Here is a 17,864-nt window from a genome sequence, read left to right on the forward strand (position 1 = left end):
TCTATCAGTTCCACGACTGTGGAACAGTCACAAAGTTTAATGCTACCAGTGTAGGTTTCTCCATACCTCAGGAAGAAAGGTAAGAGAAAAAGAAAAGTCCTTCTAGAGAAAAGAAAGTTATACATGATGTTTTCCTTTTAATTATATGAAACACCTGAAGGGAATTGAGCTTTAGTTTGTTCTATATTGACACTACAGTCCAGATAAGGGTTCAGAGGGTCATAAGAGTGAAAATACTGGATCCAACATTAAACTTGTGGACATTAATTATCAACATAAGAACATAAGTAAAGCCAAGCCGGTCAAGTAGAATCTAAAAGAAGAAAGTGCCACCACTTCAATCAGTCATCACTGTCAACCATTAAGGCTAAATATTATGAGCTATGGTGCCAAATAATAATATAATAAATGTAATAAAATAAAATAATTAAAACAATGAGACTCAATAGTGTCTAATGAATGATATTGATGCTTCCTTAAATATTCTGATTAAAGAATGGCAGCACGCCACCCGGCTGCCACTGTCAGAATGCAGAGATGCAGAAATTAGTGATTTAAAATTGTAAATATCACGTATATGTGTAAAATTATGCGTCGGTTAGTGTCTGAGGGGGTTAATTTGTAATGCTTTACATGTCATTTCGTGTAGTTTGTTTTTGTGTGTTTACTGTTTAGATGTGATAGTGTTTTTGGTTGACCGAGTCCTCTTGTGTAAAATTTATGGTCAAAAGATAGATCTGGCTTAATCTGCTCCCTAATTTACTTTAAGAGCAAAACTTTCCTCAGTAAAAGAGCACACTGTGTTTTTTAACTCTTGAGTTCACAGACGGCAGAATAGAAATTGCCCGACCATGTTAGAAATGTGTCTGTAATAGTACATCACAAACCTCGAGAACAGTCTTTCACTAATCCACTGTTAGCAAACAGCTTAGCATTTTTGCAGCAAACTTAGCAATCGTTTCGCCATCAATACACCACTGAAGTTGTGCATCATTCTGTAGTCCTCGTTATGCCCATATTTGGAGACCCGGGTCTAAGTCAGAGTTCCTATAGGAAAAATGAACGGGGTTTTCAAAAAATCGACTCTAACTTCTTTAATGATTTTTATTCTTCTCTGCGACCGATATTTTTCAGCTGGCGAGCCACCCAAGGGTCACGGTCCAGGGACCCACAGCTGACTATAATATAAGCCTAAATATTTTGGCTGTTTTGAAGCATGAAGCTGCTAAAGCTTGTTTATAACTATTGGATCCTCATTACTATTAATATAAATGATCCAGGATGTTAGAGGGCCTGATCACTGTGGTATTTCTTATTCCCACATCTACTTACCCATCTACCTCACCCACCATCATCATCTCAGTGTTATTATGTAAAACACAGTTAAGTTAAATAATTACGTGAATAGATTTAATATTTGAATAATCATTGGTGCTTTTTTGTTGCCTGGCACAGAACACTAATCATACTGGATTGAAAAAGATCATCCAGGGTGGAATAGTAATGTAATGCAAAGTTAGGACACACACTTTTAACAAATGACACAAACACATGGTTAATTTACTTTTTTATTTTAAATCATGCACAAGAAGTTTAATTTCTGTATTATAGTGCATGAACGAATCAGGAGAGTGAGTGAGCTGGTACCTCAGCTGGCTAGCTTTCAATCTATCACATTAAATCCATGAAAATCCCATTCTTATGTTATGTGTGATAAGAAAGAAAGTTTCATTCACATCTTTGTTTACATCAAACTTTTACAACAGCATCAGATTAAACAGGATCAGACATTAAAAAATTCAGTGTGTTTACACAGACTGGAAAATACAGCTGAAACATTCATTCCCATTACAATCATACATGTAAACACATACAGTACAGGCCAAAAGTTTGGACACACCAGCCAAAAGTTTGGACACACCTTCTCTTCAATGTTTTTTCTTGATTATTTTTATTTTCTACATTGTAGATTAATACTGAAGACATCCAAACTATGAAGAATTATGTAGTGAACCAAAAAGTGTTAAACAAACCAGAATATGTTTTATATTTTACCAACTCTACCTCTGCACAACCCAACTGATGGTCTCAAACACATTAAAAAAGCAACAAATTCCAAAAATTCACTCTAGACAAGGCACAAACATTCATTGAAAACCATTCCAGGTGGAAACCTAATAAAGCTGGTTGAGAAAATTTCAAAGAGTGTGCAAATCTGTCATTAAAGCAAAATATGGCTACTTTGAAGAATCTAAAATATAAAACATATTCTGGTTTGTTTAACACTTTTTTGTTTACTACATAATTCCATATGTGTTCCTTCATAGTTTGGATGTCTTTAGTATTAATCTACAATGTAGAAAATTTAAAAAAATTAAGAGAAACCACAGGAATGAGAAGGTGTGTCCAAACTTTTGGCCTGTACTGTATATTCATTAAAATTCCTTTTTCATTCACATTTGCAGATTATTTTAACTTTACAGAGACTGGATCATGAAATTTAACAAGTACTCAGCGATGATTGAGTCCCCGTTTGGCACCTGCACTCCCAGAACTCTTGACTGGAACCTCCATTCTTCACCTCCATTCTTCTTATTTTCCTGCCTTGAGAGGACGCACATAGCTCACTTTCTTGTACCACCATTCATATATTTCAGCATTTTCACCAGCTTTGGCAGTCATCTTCACACCTCCTCGGTTCTCTTTTTCATAGAGGATCCATAACCCTCTCTGCACCTTGTGAGAACATGCTGTATCATTGAAGTTGAAGGGACTCAAGTTGGTCTCAGTGGTGAGGACAACACTCCTGCCTCCATAACGTGGATATTCATACAGAGTGATCTGAGGATCTGTCAGGTCACCTCTGACCAACTGCAGTGATGAAATAGAATCATTTATTTCCACGGCAGGATATTCTCCTTCCTCATAGATGTACTGCTCACCTTTGAAAAAGCAATCTGTGTATGCCAGCCATGGATTTCCGATCACCTTTATAGAGGAAATGTTGTCATTAAAACCCTCTGCAATTAAGTCAGGGGCATCAGACGTAAACTCTTTGCTCCTGCCTTGAAAGTTAAAATGCTCATAGACGATGATCTTGCTCATGATGTCTGAATAGACTTGTTTTGCTGATGGTCGAGCAGAAAAAGAGGTGACTGTGAGTCTGAAGTGTGTGAGGAGGTTTGTCTCGTTATATACATGTAGAATTGCTCTGGGCTAAAGGGTGCAGTGATGAACCCCGCAGCCATAACTGTGCGATATTTGAGTAAATTTAGCAAACACACCCCAAGGTTTATCACATATGCACACAACCTTCAGGCCTGTTGTTCTAAATTTTTCCTTGATTTGACAACTAGATTTGGTACATACCTTTCAAAATTGCCTGTGTATCAAAGATCTGCAGGAAGCAGAGAAGCATTTTATCTCATTTGGGCAGTTTTATCTCATTTTTTATGGCAGATTGGTGCCATTTCTTTTCAGTCAATCATCAACTTTTCTATCAGTTCCATGACTGTGGAACAGTCACAAAGCTTGAAGCTAAATATTGTTTTTTTTGTAAATATTGTTTCTGTTTTTGTATTTTAAATAATCCAACTAATCAATTAATCAAAAACATAATCACCAGATTGATTAGGAAAATCGTCGTTAGTTGCAACCCTACATGTGAAGTGAAGCATTTTTGTTTTGTGCATACACGTTAGTTTAGGATTATAAACTGTTCAAACAAATGTAGGATATACATATGTCACATTAAAAAGCTACAGGGAAAAAAAAGACCAATTTAGTGAAAAAAAATATTTTTTGTATTGAAAATAGTCCAACGGGTAAAAGTGTCAATATAAGAGTTGTAGTATGTAATGTGGGTTACACTTGATAAAATACAACTTGCTTTGAAGCAATTTAATGAATATTTTAAAAGCTATTGAAGTTATCAATATGCTGAATACTTTAAATGATATTGAAGTTATAAATAAAAATCTGTTTTTGCACTGATGAAGGACTAGAGGACGACTAACACGAACTGTGCAGCAACAGATCAGCTATTGGTTGCTTCCTTAATCTGTGCTCTTCTCTGTACTTGCATTCTTATGGACTTGAGAAACGTCATCATTTGCAGCCCAAGTACTGTTCCATCTAAATGTTCACATCTAAAAGAGTACAGTCCATATAACCAGATGTTTTTCTTGCTCACCCATATTATCAAGAATGCATCACCACTCTCACTTGTGCCATATTGCTTAAACATTCTAATGTGAGGCTCTATAAACTTACCAGTTATGGCTCTGATTGTGAGTCAGCAGCTGGTTTGACTGGTCAGATTAAATCTTTCACTTGGGAAGAGCACTTTTCTTACAGTCTCTTGGTACAACTCTCTTGGCTGCAATATGGTATTGAACTCTATGAATGTTTTTTTTTTAATAGTAGTAGCAAACACACCCCAAGGTTTATCACATATGCACACAACCTTCAGGCCTGTTGTTCTAAATTTTTCCTTGATTTGACAACTAGATTTGGTACATACCTTTCAAAATTGCCTGTGTATCAAAGATCTGCAGGAAGCAGAGAAGCATTTTATCTCATTTGGGCAGTTTATCTCATTTTTTATGGCAGATTGGTGCCATTTCTTTTCAGTCAATCATCAACTTTTCTATCAGTTCCATGACTGTGGAACAGTCACAAAGCTTGAAGCTAAATATTGTTTTTTTTGTAAATATTGTTTCTGTTTTTGTATTTTAAATAATCCAACTAATCAATTAATCAAAAACATAATCACCAGATTGATTAGGAAAATCGTCGTTAGTTGCAACCCTACATGTGAAGTGAAGCATTTTTGTTTTGTGCATACACGTTAGTTTAGGATTATAAACTGTTCAAACAAATGTAGGATATACATACAGGGGTTGGACAAAATAACTGAAACACCTGTCATTTTAGTGTGGGAGGTTTCATGGCTAAATTGGACCAGTCTGGTGGCCAATCTTCATTAATTGCACATTGCACCAGTAAGAGCAGAGTGTGAAGGTTTAATTAGCAGGGTAAGAGCACAGTTTTGCTCAAAATATTGCAATGCACACAACATTATGGGTGACATACCAGAGTTCAAAAGAGGACAAATTGTTGGTGCACGTCTTGCTGGCGCATCTGTGACCAAGACAGCAAGTCTTTGTGATGTATCAAGAGCCACGGTATCCAGGGTAATGTCAGCATACCACCAAGAAGGACAAACCACATCCAACAGGATTAACTGTGGACGCAAGAGGAAGCTGTCTGAAAGGGATGTTCGGGTGCTAACCCGGATTGTATCCAAAAAACATAAAACCACGGCTGCCCAAATCACGGCAGAATTAAATGTGCACCTCAACTCTTCTGTTTCCACCAGAACTGTCCGTCGGGAGCTCCACAGGGTCAATATACACGGCCGGGCTGCTATAGCCAAACCTTTGGTCACTCGTGCCAATGCCAGACGTCGGTTTCAATGGTGCAAGGAGCGCAAATCTTGGGCTGTGGACAATGTGAAACATGTATTGTTCTCTGATGAGTCCACCTTTACTGTTTTCCCCACATCCGGGAGAGTTACGGTGTGGAGAAGCCCCAAAGAAGCGTACCACCCAGACTGTTGCATGCCCAGAGTGAAGCATGGGGGTGGATCAGTGATGGTTTGGGCTGCCATATCATGGCATTCCCTTGGCCCAATACTTGTGCTAGATGGGCGCGTCACTGCCAAGGACTACCGAACCATTCTGGAGGACCATGTGCATCCAATGGTTCAAACATTGTATCCTGAAGGCGGTGCCGTGTATCAGGATGACAATGCACCAATACACACAGCAAGACTGGTGAAAGATTGGTTTGATGAACATGAAAGTGAAGTTGAACATCTCCCATGGCCTGCACAGTCACCAGATCTAAATATTATTGAGCCACTTTGGGGTGTTTTGGAGAAGCGAGTCAGGAAACGTTTTCCTCCACCAGCATCACGTAGTGACCTGGCCACTATCCTGCAAGAAGAATGGCTTAAAATCCCTCTGACCACTGTGCAGGACTTGTATATGTCATTTCCAAGACGAATTGACGCTGTATTGGCCGCAAAAGGAGGCCCTACACCATACTAATAAATTATTGTGGTCTAAAACCAGGTGTTTCAGTTATTTTGTCCAACCCCTGTATGTCACATTAAAAAGCTACAGGGAAAAAAAAGACCAATTTAGTGAAAAAAAATATTTTTTGTATTGAAAATAGTCCAACGGGTAAAAGTGTCAATATAAGAGTTGTAGTATGTAATGTGGGTTACACTTGATAAAATACAACTTGCTTTGAAGCAATTTAATGAATATTTTAAAAGCTATTGAAGTTATCAATATGCTGAATATTTTAAATGCTATTAAAGTTATGAATACAAATCTATTTTTTATTATGTAAAAAACTGAAAAAGTGTCAATATAAGAGTTGTAGTATGTCATGTGGGTTACACTTGATAAAATACAACTTGTTTTGGAGCAATTTGATGAATATTTTAAAAGCTATTGAAGTTATTAATATGCTGAATACTTTAAATGATATTGAAGTTATAAATAAAAATCTGTTTTTGCACTGATGAAGGACTAGAGGACGACTAACACGAACTGTGCAGCAACAGATCAGCTATTGGTTGCTTCCTTAATCTGTGCTCTTCTCTGTACTTGCATTCTTATGGACTTGAGAAACGTCATCATTTGCAGCCCAAGTACTGTTCCATCTAAATGTTCACATCTAGAAGAGTACAGTCCATATAACCAGATGTTTTTCTTGCTCACCCATATTATCAAGAATGCATCACCACTCTCACTTGTGCCATATTGCTTAAACATTCTAATGTGAGGCTCTATAAACTTACCAGTTATGGCTCTGATTGTGAGTCAGCAGCTGGTTTGACTGGTCAGATTAAATCTTTCACTTGGGAAGAGCACTTTTCTTACAGTCTCTTGGTACAACTCTCTTGGCTGCAATATGGTATTGAACTCTATGAATGTTTTTTTTTTAATAGTAGTAGCAAACTCACCCCAAGGTTTAACACGCAAGTGCACACAACATTCAGGGCAGGTTTTTTTTTTTTTTTTTTAGTTTTTTTTTTTTAGTTTTTCCTTCATTTGACAACTAGATTTGGTACGTACCTTTCAAAATTGCCTGTGTAGTGTGTGTCAAAGATCTGCAAGAAGCAGAGAAGCTCCTGTGTCCCAAAGAACACACTTTCCACTAAACAGTGAGTTAAATTAGCTTTCCAGTAATGATGTGGTCACTGCTTAGCACACTGACTAGTAAATATGGTTTGGTTTAAACAACCCATCCTGGTCATACTCCATGTAAACCCTTCTAAGTAAGCTTTGAATATTATACTTAATTGTTATGATGAATTAATTATAAACATTCACTGTAAAACTTGAAAGACAAACATCAGAAACTAATTAATCAAGTAGTTTTAAATGTTTTTCGTCAATGACTGACAAAACTCAAAAAGCTTAATCCTACCAGTGTAGGTTTCTCCATAACTCAGGAAGAAAAGTAAGTGAAAAAAAAAGTCCTTCTAGAGAAAAAAAAGTTATGCTTTTTTTTCCTTTTATTTATATAAAAATACCTGAAGGGAATTAAGCTTTAGTTTGTTTCATTTTTGTTTCATCATTGTTTCATTTCATTTTTTTGACACTACAGTCCAGATAATAGTTCAGAGGGTCCTAACAGTACAAATAAAACAGCGCTAAGACACCATAAGCTTTGTCGCTGGTTCAAGCCCCACCACTGCCAGGTTGCTGCTGCTGGGCCCTTAACCCTTAATTGCTTAGACAACATACTGTCACAGTACTGTAAGTCGCTTTGGATAAAAGCATCTGCTAATCCACCTCACCCATCATCACCTCAGTGCTATTATGTAAAACATTGTTAAGTTTAATAATTATGTAAATAGATTTAATATTTGAATAATCATTTGTGTTTTTTGTTGCCTGGCACAGAACACTAATCATACTGGATTATAAAAGATCATCCAGGCTGGAATAGTAATGTAATGCAAAGTTAGGACACAGTCTTTTTAACAAATGACACAAACACATAGTTAATTTATTTGCATGCACAAGAAGTTTAATTTCTGTATTATAGTGCATGAATAAATCAGGAGAGTGATAGAGATGATACCACGGTTATCAATCAATCACATTAAATCCATGAAAAATTCCATCCTTGTGTTACAATGTGTGATAAGAAAAAAGTTTCAACATATTTGTTTACATCAAACTTTTACAACAGCATCAGATTAAACAGGATCAGACTTTAAATGATTCAGAGTCACTTAGAACAATAGGACACAGACGTACAGCAGAAATGTCATTTATTCCCATTACAGTCATACTTATGAAAAGATAAAATAAAATTCCTTTTTCATTCATATTTGGACATTAATTTAACTTTGGAGAGACTGGATCATGAAATTTAACAAGTATTCAGCGATAATTGAGTCCGCAATTGGCACCTGCACTCTTGACTGGGACCTTCAGATCCTCCTCCATTCTCCTTACTTTCCTGCCTTGAGAGGACGCACATGGCTCACTTTCTTGTACCACCAGTCATATTTGACAACATTATCACCAGCTTTGACGATCATCTTCTCACCGCCTCGGTTCCCGTGCTCGTAGAGGACCCATACCCCTTTAATCACCTTCTGAGAACACGCTGTATCATTGAAGCTGGTCTCATTCAAGTCTTTCTCCTCGGTGAGGGAAATTCTCCTGCCTCCATAATGTGCGTATTCATACAGGCAGATCTGAGGATCTTTCAGGTCACCTCTGACCAACTGCAGTGATGAAATAGAATCATTTATTTCCACGACAGGATATTCTCCTTCCTCGTAGATGTACAGCTCACCTTTGTAAATGCAATCTGTGTATGCCAGCCATGGATTTCCGATCACCTTTATAGAGGAAATGTTGTCATTAAAACCCTCTGCATTTAAGTCAGGAACATCAGACGTAAACTCTTTGCTCCTGCCTTGAAAGTTGAAATTCTCATAGACGATGATCTTGCTCATGGTGTCTGGATAGACTTGTTTTGCTGATGGTCAGGCAGAAAAAGAGGTGACTGTGAGTCTGAAGAGTGTGAGGAGGTTTGTCTCTTTTTATACATGTAGAATTGCTCTGGGTTAAAGGGTGCAGTGATGAACCCCGCAGCTGAAACTAAAGGATATTTGAGTAAATTAGCAAACACACCCCAAAGTTTACACGCAGTGCACACAACACAACATTCAAGCCAGTTATTTTGAGTTTTTCCTTGATTGACAACTAGATTTGGTACATAGATTTTGTACATACAGTGATTTACTTTTTATTAAATTATTAAACAGCATTCCATGTAAAAAAAAAAAATACAAATAAATAATAATAATGCCACCAAAACACAAAACAAAATGTACTTCATTAATAAAAATGGTGGCAATCTGCTCCCACTGTGGTTTACAAGATGTAAGGTAAAGCCTTCACATGGGGCTATATGTGGACAAGTTCATTTTGTGTTTATGTGGTTTAACATTTTTTTTTTTTTTCTCTGTGACCCATTTTCTTAGGCTGGCGAGCCACCCAAGGGTGCATAACATAAGCTGTTTTGAAGCATGAAGCTGCTAAAGCTTGTTTATAACTATTGGATCTTCCTTACTATTAATATAAATGATCCAGGATGTTGGAAGGCCGTATAACTATGGTTCTTCTTATTCCCACATCTACTTCCCCATCTACCTCACCCACCATCATCATCTCAGTGCTATTATGTAAAACACAGTTAAGTTTAGTAATTATGTAAATAGTATTTAGTATTTAAATACATTTAAATAATGATTTGAGGATTAAAAAAGATCATCCAGGGTGGAATAGTAATGCTATGCAAAGTTAGGGCACAGTCTTTTAAAAATGACACAAACGCATAGTTTATTTATTTCTTTATTTTAAATCATGCACAAAAAGTTTTATTTAATGAACCCTGCAGTTGTAACTGAAGGATGTTTGAGTAAAATTTAGCAAACAGACCTCAAGGTTTAACACACAATGCACACAAAACAATATTCAGGCCAGTTTTTCTACTAGATATCCTGTATCCTGAATAACACATTTTCTACTAAAAAATGAAATAAATTATTCACTATTTATGTGTAGTTCATGTGTGGTAAATATGGTTTGGTTTAAACAACACATCACACTTATGCAGCATTTCTGCCCTGCTCCACGTGCACCCTTGTAAACGAGCTTTGGATACTATACATTTTTATGATGAACTGTTGAGGAACATTTACTGTAAAACTTAAAAGAGTATATGTTGTATATAAAAGATGTGAATAAATCAGTTTAGATTTTAATTCTAATCTGTACAAGCCTCACACACGGTGCCCACAGATCAGTGCTGACGGTCCCCAAAGTTTTTGCCTCATCTCAAGCATGTTTACATAAAGATTCAAGAGAGTAATTTCATGTTTAATTTCAGAGTTAAAATGCTTCTCACCAAACATCACATCAGCTGTTTTGTGGTTGGGTTTGTCCTCCACTGTGTTTGTGCAGTAGAAACAAACCATTTGTTATCAGTCAATCTGTCAACTTTTCTATGTAGTCTATAACACCTTCAGTTTAGTATGTACTCTGCAGTGATGTGCTAGCTTGTTAGACCGCTGCACCACCCGAGCGTCCCAATCTATATTGTTATTAATTTCACCTTTTTAAAAATTACAAATAAAACATTAAACAACATATCAAAAGGATTGTTTTATTGCTACCAATAGTATAAAAGTAAATAATATAAATTCTAACAGAGCGGCACAGTGGGGTAGCCCTGTTACCTCACAGCAAAAAAGGCCTGAGTTAGGTTTCCCGGTCGAGTGCCCAGGGTCTTGTGTGGAGTTTACACGTCCCCACTGTGTCCAAAGACATGCAGTCAGGCCAGTTGGAGCTACTGAACATTGCCCTTACTCTGTGTGTGTGTGTGTGTGTGTGTGTGTGTGTGTGTGTGTGTGTGTGTGTGTGTGTGTGTGTGTGTGTGTGTGTGTGTGTGTGTGTGTGTGTGTGTGAATCAGGAGAGTGCTGGTACCATAGGTATTAATCCATCACAATAAATTTATTGAAATTAATTAGTTAGGTGTATGTTAATAAAGAAAGGTGTCATCAAAGGTTTACAAGAGCATCAGAATAAACACGATTAAAATGTGGATTTATTAGGAATATTTGTTCATGTCTTATTCATTACAGCGATACAGAAAACATGCATTCTTTAATTTTCCATTCACATTTGCACATGAATTCAAATTTGTTGTAGTTTTCTTTCCATATTGTTTTTTATCATTAAAAAAAATCATATTAACAAACATAAAACTAATTAAAATTGAACTGGAATTGAATGATGATTAAGTCTCAGATTGGCACCTACATGTCCAGAAAAAGACAACTTGTCAAACTGCTGGTAATGAGCCACTTCCTCCTCCTTCCTCATCATTTTCCTCCCTTGAGAGGACGCACATGACTCACTTGGTTGTCCAGCCTGCTGTAGACAGGAACGTCACGACCAGATCTGGCCACCAATTGCTCCCCACCTCGGTTGCCATGTTCATAAAGGACCCACGCTCCACCCTGCACTTTGTGGGAAGACACTATATCGTTAAAATTGATGTCACATAAGCAGGCTTCAGCTTTGAGCACAAGGCTCCTGCCCTGGTAGTTCGGCTTCTCGTACAGAGTGACCTGAGGATTTGACAGATCATCTGTCACCAACTGCAGTGATGGTATGACATCATTTTCTGTCACGTTATGCTTTCCTTCCTCAAAGATGTATTGTACATCTACACAGACATTGGCTATGTCTGTTGGAATGTGCGCTGTCAGTAACGGTCCCAAGTAAAGATAAAATAAGCAGGAAGGGCATCTGGCATAAAACTGTGCTAAATTAAATACATGGGTATGCAAATATCAGGTATGCAGGTTGCCTAATGGTGTTTTTCTGGAGATTATGTCCAATGTGGGTGTAACCACTGCAGATATCCCATAATATTCAATTCTGATAATCTCTAATATTCATATTTTGTGATATTACAAAAGCTGTATTTGTTTATCTAACAAATCACAATTGGGCTTATACTGGCCATTATGCTTCAAATAATTAAGCATCAAATTGTAAGGTTTCCTGCGGCGTTGGGGTTAACCTACCTTGGTTCTCGGCATCGCAGGAATTACAGATCTTCTGGAACAAAGGCCTTAAATTAGAGGCCTCCTAATTAAGGCTGACAACCTGCAGCTGTGCCACAGGTTGTCATGCCTTTAGCCCTGTTTTGTTTGGTTTGGTTTCTTTCAGTTAAAGTCGGCTTTTTGTTTTTTTATCCTAGCCACAGCAAGGTGTGGCTGGCGACTTAGCCAACGGGTTCCCCGAACTGCGCGACGCCGATTTCGGTGGGTCCCTTGTGCTAAACAGGTGTGCTCCTTCCCGGTCGTGCTGAGGCGCGATCGGTGATATGGCCATCTGATTCCCCGAACGTCGCGACGGCGAGTTCGCCGTGTTCTTTGCGCTAAAACAGATTGGCTTCTTTCCAGCTGTGGCTGACGACAAAGCCATCCGATTCCCCGAACTCCGCTGCGGCAAGTTCGAGGTGTTCCTTGTGCTATAGGTGTGCGTCTGCCCGGTGACAGCAAGGTGCGGCTGGTGCCAGAGCCACCGGTTCCCCCGGACTACGCTGAGGCGAGTTCGGGCTTTTCTCTCGTTTCCTATAGATCGGCTCTGTCACCAGTTGCGTTGTGAAACGCGGCTGGTGCCAGACCCATCTGATCCCCGAGCCGCGCTGAGGCGAGTTCGGGATTTTCTCTCGTTTCCTCCATGGAGAAGCTCCATCCCTGCAGTACCGGTCGCGACGGCCTCGCAACCTGCGATGGGGATTCGCGACTCGGTAAAGTTTTCCTATGTTAAATGTTATATCCCTGGTTATTTGTTTACTTTTATTAATAAAATATTTTTGTTAGTATTCTCTGCATCCTGGGTCCTGTTTTCTTCCCCCACGTAACACAAATAACCCTAAAAGTTCAATATTTGGTAATGTATTGTTTTCATTGCAAAACAAAAGTCTGCAGTAAATTGTGACACCAAAATTTAAAGAATACAAAAGTGAACCTTAGTTTGTGTTAAAAATGAGATCAAATTTATATTTGTATATTGTTACATTAGGAATATAAAGAAATAAAATGAAGACAAAAGCCTTAGAAATGTAGTTTCAGGCAGGAGTTCAAAATGCATGACATTTATGTCCATAATAAAGTTAGCAATAACAAAGCCCACCCATTTAGAGGGACCACATGATTGGTCAATTTTACTGTCATTTGAAATTGATCTTTCATTAAATTACAATTGCTTGTACATATTTGTTATCGGAAACAGCAGTTTTGGAACTTTTCACTGGTAAACTGGTGTATAGGTAACAGGTATTAATACTGGGTATAAAAGTAGCATTTCCATTAGGTTTAGTCATTTACAAGCAAGGATGCGAAATTTGCCACTTTGCTAAAACTGTGTGAACAGTTTAACAACAATGTCTCAAGGTGTGTGATTACAAGGCATTTAAATTTCAATATCACTCCATAAATTAAAAACAGAGAATCCAGATCCAGTATTTACCTTCAATACTGACATGCTTCTATAATAAATGTAATGACATGAACTGAGGAATACTTGTCAGTGAAAAGTTTGTCACAGCATCCACAAATACAAGTTAAGACTCCACAAAGCCCTATATGAATACAATCCAGAAAGCTCATCTGTGATGGACTAACAAACAGTGGATATGTGTGCTGTGGTCTGTGAGTACACCATTTAAAGTGTTTTTAAAAACAAATGATGTTTTGTTTCACGGGCCAAAGAGGAAAAACACTATCCTGATTGTTAACAATAAAAAGTTCAAATGCCAGCAACTGTCATGGATAGGGGGGGGTATTAGTGCCAGTGGTATGGGTAACTTGCATGTCTTTTAAGGCACCATTAATACTGGATTGAAAAAGATCATCCAGAGTGGAATAGTAATGTAATGCAAAGTTAGGACACAGACTTTTAAAAAATAACACAAACACACAGTTATGTAATATTTAAATCATGCACAAGAAGTTTAATTTCTGTATTATAGTGCATGAACAAATAAGAAGAGTGAACAAGCTGGTACCACGGTTATCAATCAGTCACATTAAATCCATGAAAATTCTATCCTTATGTTAGGTGTGATAAAAAAGAAAGTTTCATTCACATCTTTGTTTACATCAAACTTTTACAACAGCATCAGATTAAACAGGATCAGACATTAAAAAATTTAGGGTGTTTACACAGACTAGAAAATGCAGCTAAAACATTCATTCCCATTACAATCATACATATAAACACATATATTCATAAAAATTCCTTTTTCATTCACATTTGCAGATTAACTTTGGAGAGACTGAATCATGAAATTTAACAAGTATTCAGCGATGATTGAGTCCCCGTTTGGCACCTGCAACACTTTGGCAACCTTCACATCCACTTCAATTCTCCTGGTTTTCCTGCCTTGACAGGACGCACATAGCTCACTTTCTTGTTCCACCAGTCATATTTGTCAACAGCTTCACCAGGTTTGAGGATCATCTTTGCGCCGCCTCGGTTCTCGTTTTCATACAGGACCCATACCCCTCTCTGCACCTTGTGAGAACATGCTGTATCATTGAAGTTGAAGGGACTCAACTTGGTCTCAGTGGTGAGGACAACACTCCTGCCTCCATAATTTGGATATTCATACAGAGTGATCTGAGGATTTGTCAGGTCATCTTTCACCAACTGCAGTGATGAAATAGAATCATTTATATCCATGACAGGATATTCTCCTTCCTCGTAGATGTACTGCTCACCTTTGTAAAAGCAATCTGTGTATGCCAGCCATGGATTTCCGATCACCTTCATAGAGGAAATGTTGTCATTAAAACCCTCTGCATTTAAGTCAGGAGCATCAAGCTTAAACTCCTTGCTCCTGCCTTGAAAATTAAAATGCTCATTGACGATGATCTTGTTGACAACAGAGTCTTGGTATACATGAACATTATACGCCATCGTGGGTTTGTAGAGTGTGAAGTGTGTGTATCTTTATATACATGTAGAATTGCTCTGGGCTGAAGGGTGCAGTGATGAACCCCGCAGCTGTAACTGAAGGATATTTAAGTAAATTTAGCAAACACACACCAAGGTTTAACACACAATACACACACCACAAAACTGAGAACTCACTGCAGTTATAATGACTGATAATTACAACTTATTATGCTTGTAAAAAAAACGTCATCTGCTATTACGCCTTTATACATGAGTACAAAACATGCTGGCACGAACATGTAAATGTAGCGCGTGTGTGTGTTTCATCTCTCTTAGATGTAAAAAACAGTGTTGCCTTAAGTCCGGATGCATTTGTGCTCATTTTATTATTTTAAAGTTAACATCTACATGGGTGAATAGGGAAGGAGGGTTAACTTGTGAGATACTAGTGTCCTTTCCAGAGGCCTATAAAAACCCTGACTATAAAAAAGCAGTTAGTAAACTTGAATCAAAGATGAATTAATTAATTAATACATTTTATATGTGGAAAATATTAGTGATTTTGCTAGCTGGAGAGCACTTTTATAAGCAATTTTAAAACGTGTAAAAATGAAAGCAAATCTGGATAGAAAATAACTCTCTTACCAAGCAAACCCGATAACTCAATGCTTTGGCAGTACTTGGTGCAAATGTTACAATGGGTGCCACACAACAGCACAAGTCCTGATGACCTGGGTTTGATCTTTGCCTTTGGTCACTGTAAGAAGATTCACATTTTTCAAAACATTCTTACACCATCCAAGACATGCACAAGCTGAGCTGAACTGGCTGCTCTTTATTGCTTCTAGGTGTGAGTAGGTAAGTAAATGACATGGGCCTGACTGCATTTATTATGGCAAATGGGCAAGCCCGGAGTGGCTTATCGGGAGATTTGGGAGGATTCCCGATGGGCCGGGTCATGTCAATCTCGAGTTTGGGCCGGTTGGATGGGAAAAATATTTTTGACACTTATCTGTCACTTATCTAATCTTCTTGCATTCATTCTCCATTCATCTGACAGCGCAGCCCCTACATTGCAGTAGATTAGATGGGTTCTACCATCTGAGGGAATTCTCCCCTCCCAAATGTTTAAGTTGAGGAAGAAGATGCTGCTAAATGTGCCAAATTAACAGACTTGTTTTCCAGAGGACAGACCAGTTGCAGCCGGTAAAGAGAGATATGGAAATAATTTTGTATTGTCACTGTAAGGCTATTGCGCAACATTTGCAACGTCAACTTAGCGTAGTTTATTTTGTAAAACCCAATACACACCATTAATCACAAATATTCAGTTTCATGCTAAAAATAATAAACATAATTTGAAGTGTAATATATTAAATAGCCTAACTCATTAATGGAATGTTTTTGTTCCGACGCTACTGTACTGATGATCCCGAAGACTACTGAAGGGACAGGTAGAGGACAGTCTAGCAGAGTTATTTAAACTAAGATAGTTATTTGTAATGTAAAATATAACGTAGAGAATATACATGATGTATGTTAAATTGTTCAGACATTCAGAAAGATGTCAGCAGGATAGACATGGAGACAAATAGCCTAAATCACTATCAATATTACACCATCATAGTATAGGCTAAATTGTAAAAAAAAAAAAAAACTTCAAGCATGTTATGTTATTCAGCAAAATAGGCTAACCCTTAATGAAATGTTTTATTATTAACAATGATACCGTTATTAATAAAGTTGCAGAAACCAGTGCACTGCTTCGGAGGCTTTTGATGCTGTAGGTAGCCTATACTAGATATCCGTGTAGTGAAGCTACTTAAGAGTTTAGTGTAAACCTAACAATAGAGCACCTCTCTGTTGGGAAAACAAATGCAATTTTAATTTTAAATTATTTTTATTTCAACTTATTGCTCCTGTACAAATGTAAATACGTTTTCATCTTTATCACTTTTTTTTACCTTTTAAATCTTTATCTGATTTAAATTTGAATTAAACATGTTTAAGTGAAGTGTTCTCTGTTAACTTACCAACATATACCTGAACTTATACCCAATAAAAAGGCATTGTAAGAGCTAGCTGCTGTTTCATTTATTCAAATTCCTCCTCCATTGAAAAAGTGGGCCGGGTTTGGGCATGAAACTCCCGGGCTGAAAAAGGGGCCCACTCCGGCCCTGCAAATGGGTAAGTCCTGTGTAGTGGTGTGACGACTGTAGTTTAACTGAAGTGGTATCTTACTCGTGTCAACCAATTTTGTTTTTAGTGGAATTCAATTCGCTTCCTCAGTCTTGATAAATAAAGAGCACAGGGGTTCTGATGAAGGTTAATTGGCTTTCCTTGTGGGTGTTTTTTTTTTTTTTTTTTTTGCTACCCCCTATTTTGATATTTTGTATAATAGTATGTGGTGTTTTGTTGTAGCTGTAGGCAAGCTGTAGCTTAGTGGTTAAGGTTCTGGTCCAGTAATCAAAAGGTTGCTGGTTCAAGCCTCACAACTTCCAGGTTGCCACTGTTGAGCCCTTGAGCAAGGCCCTTCACCCTCAATTGCTTAGACTGTACACTGTCACAATTGTAAGTCGCTTTGGATAAGAGCGTCTGCTAAATACTGAGAATGTAAATGTTGTACAACCCCAAATCAGAAAAAAAGTTGGGAAAGCATGGAAAATGCAAATAATAATAAAAAAAAAAATTATTATTTCCTACATTTACTTTGACTTTTATTTGATGTCAGACAGGATGAACCTGAGATATTTCATGTTTTGTCTGCTTTATTTCATTAA

The 17,864-nt window shown here is 37.6% G+C and overlaps 3 protein-coding genes across 3 annotated transcripts; all 3 read right to left on the reverse strand.

The window, feature by feature from the left end:
- Positions 1-2,337: 2,337 nt before the first annotated feature.
- Positions 2,338-3,105, reverse strand: LOC134333872 (epidermal differentiation-specific protein-like). Its single transcript, XM_063016041.1, has one exon. It carries the CDS (start codon positions 3,103-3,105, stop codon positions 2,593-2,595), a length of 513 nt encoding a protein of 170 aa, XP_062872111.1. The 3' UTR covers positions 2,338-2,592.
- A 5,103-nt stretch (positions 3,106-8,208) lies between these two features.
- LOC134333808 (epidermal differentiation-specific protein-like) lies at positions 8,209-9,062 on the reverse strand. Its single transcript, XM_063015972.1, has one exon. The coding sequence runs from the start codon at positions 9,053-9,055 to the stop codon at positions 8,543-8,545; it is 513 nt and encodes a 170-aa protein (XP_062872042.1). The 5' UTR covers positions 9,056-9,062; the 3' UTR covers positions 8,209-8,542.
- Positions 9,063-14,535: 5,473 nt separating this feature from the next.
- Positions 14,536-15,105, reverse strand: LOC134333932 (epidermal differentiation-specific protein-like). The gene has a single exon (XM_063016097.1). The coding sequence runs from the start codon at positions 15,103-15,105 to the stop codon at positions 14,536-14,538; it is 570 nt and encodes a 189-aa protein (XP_062872167.1).
- Between the last annotated feature and the right edge of the window lie 2,759 nt (positions 15,106-17,864).

The sequence above is a fragment of the Trichomycterus rosablanca genome, chromosome 19 (genome assembly GCF_030014385.1).
Source record: "Trichomycterus rosablanca isolate fTriRos1 chromosome 19, fTriRos1.hap1, whole genome shotgun sequence".
Lineage (NCBI taxonomy): Eukaryota > Metazoa > Chordata > Actinopteri > Siluriformes > Trichomycteridae > Trichomycterus > Trichomycterus rosablanca.